Source organism: Pecten maximus, unplaced genomic scaffold (genome assembly GCF_902652985.1).
Source record: "Pecten maximus unplaced genomic scaffold, xPecMax1.1, whole genome shotgun sequence".
Lineage (NCBI taxonomy): Eukaryota > Metazoa > Mollusca > Bivalvia > Pectinida > Pectinidae > Pecten > Pecten maximus.
The window spans coordinates 1-14,097 of NW_022980727.1; the positions used below are offsets into that span (position 1 = coordinate 1).

The 14,097-nt window shown below is 33.6% G+C and overlaps 1 protein-coding gene across 1 annotated transcript; it reads right to left on the reverse strand.

Moving 5' to 3' along the window:
• Positions 1–528: 528 nt before the first annotated feature.
• LOC117319652 (poly [ADP-ribose] polymerase 1-like) lies at positions 529–13,804 on the reverse strand (the record flags this gene model as incomplete). The annotated part of the gene is made up of 5 exons (XM_033874429.1): positions 13,563–13,804; positions 7,643–7,768; positions 7,407–7,490; positions 4,016–4,138; positions 529–651 (listed from the first exon to the last, which is right to left on the reverse strand). Coding segments are annotated over exons 1-5 (678 nt in total), but the record flags the coding sequence as incomplete, so codon positions are not given.
• Between the last annotated feature and the right edge of the window lie 293 nt (positions 13,805–14,097).

A 14,097-nucleotide genomic window follows, 5' to 3' on the forward strand; every position in this document is an offset into this window, starting at 1 on the left:
TTTTGGTCAAAATCCAATAAGAACTTTTAGACTAGTAGCGATTTGAAGCAAATGTTGACGGACGGACGGATGACGGACGCTGCGCCATGGCATAAGCTCACCGGACCTTCGGTCCAGGTGAGCTAAAAATGGGTTTTAAAAGTTTTGTTGTGGCTATATTTCCCTTATATGGCCCCCTTTTCTCCCACCCCAATACTACAAAATTAGATCTCTATGATTGTAGACGACAGAGTCTACGTCTGAACAATAGTGATGGGAAATTTCATAAAAATCCATTCAGGACAAGTAGGAATTTAAAGGATTTACCTAAATTTCCCCTATTGGGCCCCACCCCTCTGTCCCCAAGGGAGCTACACCCTCTGTTCGATTTCCATCACTATTAATGTTCAGTCAAGATTCTGTCTACAATCATACTTAAAGGGACATAACTGCCATTAAAATAGGTGATCCAAAAATGGAAGAAAGAGATCTCCAGAGAGAGAGAGAGAGAGAGAGAGAGAGAGAGTGTGTGTGTGTAACCTCAAATACCTCAATTTCTGTGTTAAGTTTCCTGTAATGAGCATCCACAGGATCTTCCCCAGTGTCGCCTCCCTTCAGCATGCCGTAAGCAACTTCGATATCCAGCAGGTTATTGATCATGTCTGTCTTGGCCTGCACAAAGATATTTGTACATCAATATTCCCAATAACTCCAATTAAAAATAGTATCTTTGAAAATTCCCCTTTTGTAATCTGAACACAAAGTTTCCAATGCTGTTATTTTGAATTCTTATTTTTTGGCTGTTGAAAACATCTCTATGCAGGATATTATTATTCAACATTTAATTAAATTTGATAAATCACATTTGTTGAACATTTCACTTAAACATGCTTATTAGAAGACCGACTACAGCTATTGCTATTAATACTTTTATGACACCTAGAGAGTTACAAATGTAATTACTTATCTAACAACATCTAGAGATTAATAACTCGCCTTCATGACATTTAGGGAGTCAATAACTTTACAACAACTAGAGTCATTAACTTACCTTTATAAGATCTAGAGAGTCATTAACTTACCTTTATAAGATCTAGTGCTTTGAAAACCTACCTTTATAACACGTAGAGATAATAACTTACCTTTATAATTAACCTCTAGAGAGTTGATAACTCACCTTTATAACATGTAGAGAGTTGATAACTCACCTTTATAACATCTAGAGAGATGATAACTCACCTTTATAACATCTAGAGAGATGATAACTCACCTTTATAACATCTAGAGAGTTGATAACTCCCCTTTATAACATGTAGAGAGATGATAACTCACCTTTATAACATCTAGAGAGTTGATAACTCACCTTTATAACATCTAGAGAGATGATAACTCACCTTTATAACATCTAGAGAGTTGATAACTCACCTTTATAACATCTAGAGAGATGATAACTCATCTTTATAACATCTAGAGAGATGATAACTCACCTTTATAACATCTAGAGAGTTGATAACTCACCTTTATAACATCTAGAGAGTTGATAACTCACCTTTATAACATCTAGAGAGTTGATAACTCACCTTTATAACATCTAGAGAGATGATAACTCACCTTTATAACATCTAGAGAGTTGATAACTCACCTTTATAACATCTAGAGAGTTGATAACTCCCCTTTATAACATCTAGAGCGTTGATAACTCACCTTGATAACATCTAGAGAGATGATAACTCACCTTTCTACCACAATACCCTGTGTTATTCAACTCTCGGACCATCAGTTAATCATTGCAGCTGTTGATTAACAATACGTTTATACCACACGTGGTATAAACTCTGTACGCATTTCGATTGGCTAACACGGTGAACTTTGACCCAAGCTGCAATTGTTATTGACGTCATCAATAATCTAATGACGTCACATCATCAGGTCCCGGACGTCACCGGTACACTTTATTTGCATACGCGAAATTATACTTGGCCACGTTTCCCTTTGATTCAAGCCGATATTATTGTGGTAGAAACAGGTCACACGACTCAAAATTGTTGGATATGGAATTTATTTCACACTCGTAAGTTATTTTTTAAAAGTTGCAAAAAACACTCGCTAAAGCTCGTGTCTTTTGTAACTTTTAAAAAATAACTTACTCGTGTGAAATAAATTCCATATCCAACAACCACTCGTTGTGTAACCTCTATTTAAAACATCTAGAGAGATGATAACTCACCTTTATAACATCTAGAGAGTTGATAACTCACCTTTATAACATCTAGAGATGATAACTCACCTTTCTACCACAATACCCTGTGTTATTCAACTCTCGGACCATCAGTTAATCATTGCAGCTGTTGATTAACAATACGTTTATACCACACGTGGTATAAACTCTGTACGCATTTCGATTGGCTAACACGGTGAACTTTGACCCAAGCTGCAATTGTTATTGACGTCATCAATAATCTAATGACGTCACATCATCAGGTCCCGGACGTCACCGGTACACTTTATTTGCATACGCGAAATTATACTTGGCCACGTTTCCCTTTGATTCAAGCCGATATTATTGTGGTAGAAACAGGTCACACGACTCAAAATTGTTGGATATGGAATTTATTTCACACTCGTAAGTTATTTTTTAAAAGTTGCAAAAAACACTCGCTAAAGCTCGTGTCTTTTGTAACTTTTAAAAAATAACTTACTCGTGTGAAATAAATTCCATATCCAACAACCACTCGTTGTGTAACCTCTATTTAAAACATCTAGAGAGATGATAACTCACCTTTATAACATCTAGAGAGTTGATAACTCACCTTTATAACATCTAGAGATGATAACTCACCTTTATAACATCTAGAGAGTTGATAACTCACCTTTATAACATCTAGAGAGATAATAACTCACCTTTATAACATCTAGAGAGATAATAACTCACCTTTATAACATCTAGAGAGTTGATAACTCACCTTTATAACATCTAGAGAGTTGATAACTCACCTTTATAACATCTAGAGAGATGATAACTCACCTTTATAACATCTAGAGAGTTGATAACTCACCTTTATAACATCTAGAGAGTTGATAACTCACCTTTATAACATCTAGAGAGTTGATAACTCACCTTTATAACATCTAGAGAGTTGATAACTCACCTTTATAACATCTAGAGAGTTGATAACTCACCTTTATAACATCTAGAGAGATGATAACTCACCTTTATAACATCTAGAGAGTTGATAACTCATCTTTATAACATCTAGAGAGTTGATAACTCACCTTTATAACATCTAGAGAGATGATAACTCACCTTTATAACATCTAGAGAGTTGATAACTCACCTTTATAACATGTAGAGAGTTGATAACTCACCTTTATAACATGTAGAGAGTTGATACCTCACCTTTATAACATCTAGAGAGATGATGACTCACCTTTATAACATCTAGAGAGATAACACCTTTATAACATCTAGAGAGATGATAACTCACCTTTATAACATCTAGAGAGTTGATAACTCACCTTTATAACATCTAGAGCGTTGATAACTCACCTTGATAACATCTAGAGCGTTGATAACTCACCTTGATAACATCTAGAGCGTTGATAACTCACCTTTATAACATCTAGAACGTTGATAACTCACCTTTACAACATCTAGAGAGTTGATAACTCACCTTTATAACATCTAGAGAGATGATTACTCACCTTTATAACATCTAGAGTTGATAACTCACTTTTATAACATGTAGAGTTGATAACTCACCTTTATAACATCTAGAGAGATGATAACTCACCTTTATAACATCTAGAGCGTTGATAACTCACCTTTATAACATCTAGAGCGTTGATAACTCACCTTTATAACATCTAGAGAGTTGATAACTCACCTTTATAACATCTAGAGAGATGATGACTCACCTTTATAACATCTAGAGAGATAACTCACCTTTATAACATCTAGAGAGTTGATAACTCACCTTTATAACATCTAGAGAGTTGATAACTCACCTTTATAACATCTAGAGCGTTGATAACTCACCTTTATAACATCTAGAGAGTTTATTAGAGGTGGCTTCTTCATTCCAAAGTCATGAGGTACCAAAGTGTAAAACCTGTTTGTAGCATCCAGGAACTGTGTCTGAGTGCCACCTTTTGAAATAAGCTGATCCCAGCAGGAAGAGAAGACAATTATCATTATTACACATTGTTTCTGTTTTGACTTCACCATTAACTTTCAAAGTTTTAATCACTCTATATTACTTGCTTGTTCACATTTCTAACATCAATGACTTCATAATTTAGGCCAATAACTATCAAAGAAAATTCATAGTAAGCAGTTCAAACATATATACAGGTTTAAATCCTTACACTAATATAAAGGGCACTTGTTCTTAATATGACAGGTTAGTGCCCTGATGCAACTTTCAAAGCAAATTCGGTCTAGATATGACATTCAAGACAATGCATGATCAACATACCCATCAACAATCTCCAGGCCACACCATTCTCGGTACAAGACTTAATAGATCTGACCCTTATGCCTTCAGAGTAATACATTTTAGGTTTTTATAATCACTGATTGAGAAAGTGGGTCAAGGTGATTTATTTGTGCATATTATAAGGGTTTGTGGAGTGTTACGTAATCATAAACCTTGGCTAGCGAAGATGAATTACATATAACCAGAGTACCATTCCTCTAGGCTTAAGGCAGCTATGATGTCATAGACAATGGAAATATTTATAGTCAGAGCTACGATTGGGTCCCATGCATGCCAATGTTAAGAATCTTTGTACATTGAAATAGTGCCTGGACATAATAATTTCAGTATAATTTAGGCAAAAATAGTTTCCCAAAACAATCTAGGATACAATATACATTACAAATATTGAATACATTGAGAAATGACCTACACCTAACATTGTTTATACACTTTTATCTACGTTTCTGGGACATTGGTATCTCGCATGCATAACACCATAAACCCTTCAATTTGATATGATAAAAAAAAAATTATGACAACTTAGTGAAGTTCGGGACATGCTGTACTGTCAAGTATGTACCATACTGATGTTTGTTTGTATAAAGGATGATAAACAGTGCCAGTGATTCACTCCGGCATTGCTAAACTAGAGTACATGAGGGCTAATTCATACCTGTCTGAGGTGCTAAAGGCTGGATGTGAATATTCAAACTAGGCTTTAGGTACAGTGTATCACCGATCTTGATCAGAAATTGTTTTCATATTTTAACACATTTCGCACAAGTTACCTTTAGAATGAGTCAAGGTCATTCCTTTTACTAAGAAGTCCATCATCCCAGTATTCTCCCTGCCAAATGTCCCTTACACTAGTGACTAACCCCTTATTACGATATCAATGTTGATTTAAGGAAAATATTGGCACTTAATAGACATGGTGCTGTGTCATCACATGTATCCCCAAACATTTTGTGCCAGATGAGTGAAAATTGTATTTGATACAAAGGACTGTTCTTATGGCAGCTCTATCATATATTATAACATCTCTATCATATGTTATAACAGCTCTATCATATGTTATGGCAGCTCTATCATATATTATAACAGCTCTATCATATGTTATAACAGCTCTATCATATGTTATAACATCTCTATCATATATTATAACAGCTCTATCATATGTTATAGCAGCTCTATCATATATTATAACAGCTCTATCATATGTTATAACAGCTCTATCATATGTTATAACAGCTCTATCATATTTTCTAGCAGCTCTATCATATATTATAGCAGCTCTATCATATATTATAGCAGCTCTATCATATGTTATAACATCTCTATCATATGTTATAACAGCTCTATCATATGTTATAACAGCTCTATCATATATTATAACAGCTCTATCATGTTATAACAGGTCTATCATATATTATAACAGCTCTATCATATGTTATAACACCTCTATCATATGTTATACCACCTCTATCATATGTTATAGCAGCTCTATCATATGTTATAGCAGCTCTATCATATGTTATAACAGCTCTATCATATGTTATAACAGCTCTATCATATGTTATACCACCTCTATCATATGTTATAACAGCTCTATCATATGTTATAGCAGCTCTATCATATGTTATAGCAGCTCTATCATATGTTATACCACCTCTATCATATGTTATAACAGCTCTATCATATGTTATAGCAGCTCTATCATATGTTATAACACCTCTATCATATGTTATAACAGCTCTATCATATGTTATAACAGCTCTATCATATGTTATAGCAGCTCTATCATATGTTATAGCAGCTCTATCATATGTTATAACAGCTCTATCATATGTTATAGCAGCTCTATCATATGTTATAGCAGCTCTATCATATGTTATAACAGCTCTATCATATGTTATAACAGCTCTATCATATGTTATAGCAGCTCTATCATATATTATAACAGCTCTATCATATGTTATAGCAGCTCTATCATATGTTATAGCATCTCTATCATATATTATAGCAGCTCTATCATATATTATAGCAGCTCTATCATATGTTATAACATCTCTATCATATATTATAGCAGCTCTATCATATGTTATAGCATCTCTATCATGTTATAGCAGCTCTATCATATATTATAACAGCTCTATCATATGTTATAGCATCTCTATCATATATTATAACAGCTCTATCATATGTTATAGCATCTCTATCATATGTTATAGCAGCTCTATCATATATTATAACAGCTCTATCATATGTTATAACATCTCTATCTTATGTTATAGCAGCTCTATCATATGTTATAGCAGCTCTATCATATATTATAACAGCTCTATCATATATTATAACATCTCTATCATATGTTATAGCAGCTCTATCATATATTATAACAGCTCTATCATATATTATAACATCTCTATCATATGTTATAGCAGCTCTATCATATGTTATAACAGCTCTATCATGTTATAGCAGCTCTATCATATATTATAACATCTCTATCATATGTTATAGCAGCTCTATCATATGTTATAACAGCTCTATCATATGTTATAACAGCTCTATCATATGTTATAACAGCTCTATCATATGTTATAGCAGCTCTATCATATATTATAACAGCTCTATCATATATTATAACATCTCTATCTTATGTTATAGCAGCTCTATCATATATTATAGCAGCTCTATCATATGTTATAACAGCTCTATCATATGTTATAACATCTCTATCTTGTTATAACAGCTCTATCATATATTATAGCAGCTCTATCATATGTTATAGCAGCTCTATCATATATTATAGCAGCTCTATCATATATTATAACAGCTCTATCATATGTTATAACAGCTCTATCATATATTATAGCAGCTCTATCATATATTATAGCAGCTCTATCATATGTTATAGCAGCTCTATCTTGTGATGAAATACTTCACCTCTGTCAACTCGGTCAGTACAGTATAGGCCGATTCAATTTGTCGCTTTGATAACTTCCCGAGTGGCATCTTCTTCAAATCAATCTAAAATATATGTAAGATCAAGGTTTAATATTCTTGTTCAAGTTCTTTCTGTCAATTTTTATTTTCTGATCGATGGAAGATTACACCATTGGAAGGAATTTATAGTTCACGTATGTTTACCTCCATTCCATTATTTTAATTGCTTCACTAACCTCAAACTCCAACATGGCTTTCTTCATGCTCTCTACATCAAATATCATGCAAATTAGATCTTGTACAGCTTTGGGGAGCTTGGACTTCCCCCCAGTCTTAAGTGTGGTCACAACCTCTTCGTCATCCTACAAAATATATTTAAAACTTTTGTTATGAATCAAAGTACTGAAAGTACTATAGGAGGCGTTAGTCAGATGTAAAAGGAGATATTTGAAATAAAGCAAGAATACAAATTAAACTGATATCAACATGACTAAACATTTCGTCTTAAGTGTGTCAAACCAACCGGACATAATGGTTTTCACAGTCCTGATGAATGTAATGGTTTAGACTGTTCCGATATACATAATGGTTTTAACCATCTTAAAGTTTCAAACCTACTTCTAAAAGTAGTTAAACATTTCTTATTTCAATCAAACCTTTACTTAAGAAGTCAAACATTTTTAATTTTTTCAAATCAACTTCTACTTAGGTACATGTCATTAACATTCATACTTTAAACCATCTTTTATACTTACGTAGTTCAAAATTTGCATTTATGTGTTTAAAACAAACTTATATTTTATAGGCCTGGGTATAAGAAATGTCGAAACAATATGATATGCATTTCGATAAGTTATAACAATACACGATATGTATTGAAAATACAGGGAGTGTCTGCTACTTTTTTTTGTTGAAAGTGTGCAATGTCTTTCAATATCTTGTAAACAAAATTGTTTATTCCTTTCTATTTTGATCTTAGAATAATATCAAAATTAGATTGACGGCTTTTAAAAGTTATTACACTTTTTTTTCAACAAAGACCTCATTTTTAAGGACAATTATTTCAAAATTAGATATCAATTCCATCTATTTTAATAGATCCAATGTCAATATTAACAATAAACTGTGATTTGTTGCTTTTTAATTTACCACCAAGATGTAGATAATAGCCTAGTAGCAATAGGTACTGTATATAAATATACAGCGTTTTACATGCAAAATATTGAAGAAAACTTTCATATTTGATATCAATTCAATATGATTGTATAAGTCCCTTGGGGTGGGGAAAGAACCCTGGGCCTATTTTCACATCAGGATTGTGTTCATCTCTTGGTGTCCAGCAAGATTATGGAGTTGGGATCTGAATGGTTTCACAGATAAAACAAGAGGCCCAGAGGGCTTGTATCGCTCACCTGGTTTTATGAGATATGAAACAAGAATGATGCTTAAGTTTATTTGTCGCTGGTATTTCTATGTCAATATATCATAAGCATTTTATATGGGTACATGTACATTGGTTTATTGTTATTCTAAAAATGTCAATTTAGCGAAATTGACCTATTTTGGTCCCATCCTTCAGCCCCCGGGAGGTTAACCCCAACATTCGTACAATTTTGAATACCCACCCCATAACCATGCTACCATACAAATGTAGGTTTTATACCAAATTGTGCAATTAATCCATGAAATGAAATTGACTTTGGGTACAACCCCATAGGGATTGCTACCACACCAATGTGAGTTATATCCATAACTTAGTTTCAGAGAAACAAATTGACCCCTTTTGACCCTGCCCCCCAGGGGTCAACCCCACCATTTTTACAATTTTGAATCCCTACCCATAAGGATGCTACCAGTCACGTATGAGCTTTATCGATTGCTTAGTTTAAGAGAAGAAGTTATTTATGTCAATTAAGCCAAATTGACCCCTTTTAAGCCAACATTTGAATTGCAATTTATGGATAATTTTTAATTTTGGCAAGAAAACATTCTTTAAAGGGCATATCTGCGTCATTTTTAATAATTTGCCCTTGAAACTTCGCACACACCTTCATAAGAGCCGGTTCTTTAAAATGTGAATGAAGGTCAAGGTCAGAGAGATAAACTCAATATTTGTAGCCAGTCACACATGTTACATGTATCTGTTTGCCAAATATCAAGCCTTCATGTGTATGTGCAGTTTTGGGTCAATTTTTCATTTTGGTAGGAATTTCTTTTTAAAAGTGCCATATCTGCGTCATTTTGATTATTTGACCTTGATATAAATGTACATTGCACACACCTTTAAAAGGGCTTATTCTTTAAAATGTGACCCAAATTAATAATTTTGAAAGAACTTTGAATTTTTTTCATCATTTGATCCCTGTGACCTTGAATGAAGGTCAAGGTCAAATATAAGTATAACATTTGTAGCCAGCCATACGTTATCGATGCGCCAAACATCAAGCCTTCATGTGTATATAGATAAAAGAGCAGAAACCTTTATTCTGCAATTTTGGATTATTTTTTAATTTTGGCTGAAGAAAATAGCTTTATGATTCTTTTCCAAGTGCCATCTCTTTCTGCCATATTTTTATCTGATGACAATAAAATATGCACATTCTGTTTCGGTGGACTATGTTCTTTCATATGAAATGAAAAAAATAATCAATTTGAGATTTTTATTTTTGACATTCGAACCCATAACAAATCGTTGGCCTTGACATTCTCTGACAATATGTCATTGAGAAAAGTTTGCCCTAACCACGTGCTAACCAATTTCCAATGAAAATGAAACAAATTATGCTAAAATATGTGTGATGAGTTTCCTATATAAACTATAGTAAAATGTATCCTAGCTCTCCCCAGGGAGAATGCGACACATAGGGGGCCATGAAATTAACAATTTTGATAAAACAGCTTAAGAACCTTTTGTACACCGTTCTGCGATATCTTGGTCTTAAGAAGAAGACAGACGCATGACGACAGATCAAATTATAATAGTGTATATTATGAGCTGAATGTCAAAGGATTGTAAACTCTGTACAAATTGTATTATATTATCAGGCAGTCAGCCTAAATGTATGTTTCATATGTACCATATTAGAAGTTTGATGTTTTGTACGATATATATATATACTTAATTTTTACACATACATTAAATGAGTTAGCTACTTTCATAAATTAAGATGTTTTTTCTAGAGTTTACTAGGCCGGATGAAATATGATCATGATCAATCAGTATGGTCAATATGAGATTTGATAAAATGCCTCTCGTAGGTCAACCACTCATGATCACTCAACTTCTTTTTGTAGGAGTCAATATTATATGTACGAGAATTAAACTCTCGCGATGTCTGTTGCACATAAGTACAAAGAAATACATTATCACTTAAGCCGAAAAAATTCACACTTAAGTAGCAATAACACATAATAGTCGAAAACCCAATATGTGTGATCAGTGTAAGAAACAGTACTTATAAGCATTTTTGGCAATTTATCCTGAAACAGCTATAGCCTTCCATATTTGACATCCCACAGATTGTTGCTTGTATATATATATAGTTTTAAAGGTCAACATTGGAAAAAACCTAAATGGTTATACATGAATTCATAATAAATAGAATTATTGACAAAAAAGTTTCATTTATTTTCACACTTTCTGGAGACCAATAAGGAGATTGATGATTATTTTAAGGGATATGTTCGCGACATGAAAATCAAACATTTTTAATTAAATTTCAAAAGCAAATATAGATTTATTTTGAAAGCTATGAGGAATATTGATATTTGAGAAAGTCATATATTATATGGATTTGATATCGATTGCCAATAGATATACAGGTATTTATCATTTTACATGAAAACAACAAAAAGTTATATTACATGAAAACAACAAAAAGTTGTACTAATAGGTTAAAATGCAATTGGTATACATTTTGTTAATATACAATTACCTTGTATTGTTTAAATATTCTATGTAATACAAACATTTCACAGCTTGGTGCATACAAATGTATATATATATTACATGAAAACATTTGAAAAGGTTGAATCGTGAGCTGAATAATATATAAATAAGACAAGCTGGTTCAATAATAATTTAGCATTTTCATATATATTACGAGTGCGAGTAGCTACTGCAGTAAACCTATCACAAAAATCCAGATTCTGTATATTGTCTCTGTCGGGGAAGGTACAGCACAAATGACCACCACGACAGATATGTGCCAGTTTTCTTAGTTTAAAAAAATAAACGATCAAATTCCATCACGCCATCACGTACAGATGTAGGTCTACCGATTCATCATGGATTTGAAACACAGGGACTTTGATCAGTTATCGCAGTAATCCGAAGGGTTCTGGGGTTGATATCACCTAAAGCTGATTAAAGTCTGCATATAGTATATAGCAAGATCGTCAGAAAATTCGGACTATAATCGCAAAAAGTGATTTTGTGGTCTGGCCTGGCTTGAACAACTTATCGTAAACAGTTTCGTCCTAAATAAACAAACACTTATTTCAGTGGGTCAACAAACATATTTAAACTTTGTAAGCAACTTGCCTTTAAATTATGTTGATAGATATTAATTTCTAGCGACAAGCTTCGTGTGAAGCCCGTGTCCACGTGCCTCCATTTTGACAGAGTGCTCGCTCACGTAAACAGACGGAACACGTGATCGCTAAATATCGGACTAAATCTCATAAAATCTCGTGAACAAACTACCAAGTTGTAAACAGAAGAAATGTTGTTAGCCAAAACCTGGAGGGTAGTATGAAAATCGGGAATTTGTTTGCGCTTGGTTGTTATGCCATCTTTATTTCTAGTAGTTAAACAAGTGTCCTCTGTAAGGTAATGTCAGAATCTCGCAGTTATCTCCCTTCAAACAGTATTTTCAATATAGATTTGCAAAAATCGATGCAGGTGTAGATATTTACAAGACATTATTCTTATTGTTTATTCAAAATAGTTCCTGAAATGTTCAAAACATTATCAGCATAGTTAATACATTTCTGTGCACATCTACTTTGAATGACGGAATACAATGACGTGCCTCATACTTGGAACTAATTATAAGCGAATCATTACCCCTAGTTACAGAAATTACCACCAGAGGTCTCAAATTCAGGGCTTCCGCCGAAGAGAAATTTATACTGAATATACCTTTTTTCATGTAATAGCACTTTATTTGTAGTCTTGATAGTTTTCATAAATGTATATATAGTTCAACTACATCATATATGAACCGAAAGAAACTACAAAATGAACTGTGAAAGGAAATATAACGAAAATGAAAGTGAGAGATTGTGACGTCACAACTCGTAGGTGATTGTAATATGGCAGGCGTAAACGCCTCCATAAAAAAGGCACGGCTCCAATAGCTTGCATATATAATCTGTATCAATGTTGTATGACTACTTAACGTTACCGACATTACGTCCCCTGAGTCTATGTGGAGTACCATAAACTATGTTTGCTGGGTGTATCACCTCATGAACAGCCAAGGTCATTTTAAGGAGGGTCTCCTTGCAGTAGTTGGTGACTACTAAAGTATCTTGTCCAAAGACACAACCATGACAGCACAAACCAGTCTGTTGCTCAGCTTCACAAGAAACACAAACTGACACGAGTAGGGAGCATTGAACCGCACACCTCGGATCTTTAACTATATCACCCCCAGTATCATAAACATAAGCATCCTACTCTATATAACTAAGATGAAATCATTTAAGGGTATGAATTTCAATATACCTGTACAGAATCTTAATCAGTACATTTGGATGACTGTAAATTTAAGCCACGTAACCACCGTTGCTAAAATTGGTGAACCAATAAGACAGAATGTTTTAGGTACTTACCTGACCATAATCAATAAGACAGAATGTTTTAGGTACTTACCTGACTAATCAATAAGACAGAATGTTTAAGGTACTTACCTGACCATAATCAATAAGACAGAATGTTTTAGGTACTTACCTGACCGTAATCAATAAGACAGAATGTTTTAGGTACTTACCTGACCGTAATCAATAAGACAGAATGTTTTAGGTACTTACCTGACCGTAATCAATAAGACAGAATGTTTTAGGTACTTACCTGACCGTAATCAATAAGACAGAATGTTTTAGGTACTTACCTGACCGTAATCAATAAGACAGAATGTTTTAGGTACTTACCTGACCGTAATCAATCTCCAGAGGGTAGAATTTGTTGGCCTGTTTGACGAAGTTTTTCCTGTCAGCCCAAGAATTGCCGGTTTTTTCCATATATAGGGCTTCCATGGATCTTATGACACTTACTCGAGAATCACATCGTTCAATCTTATTGCTGCCTATAGTTGTCCCCACTCTTCCCCATGATCGGAACAACCACCATCTAGAAGGAACAGTTAGCACCATTTATGTATAATTCTTCACTTTTGAAAAAACACAGCATTTGGTTTTAATTTGGGCTGATTAATTTTTATGTTGAACTCACATTAAGGGGATACAACACAGGAAATAAAGAACTAATTGTCATGAAAATTGACTCAAGTCATTTTTGTGCCACCTTTTTTGCATATCTATTTCACCAAAATTTGGAAATTTGATTTTTTTTTTCAAAAACACATCTTGCCATGAATGAAATCGTATAACCTTTCTAACAATGATAGATCATTGAAGAATAAAAACATTACCTTACCATGAAAATAACAAGACAGGCCTTAGTCAT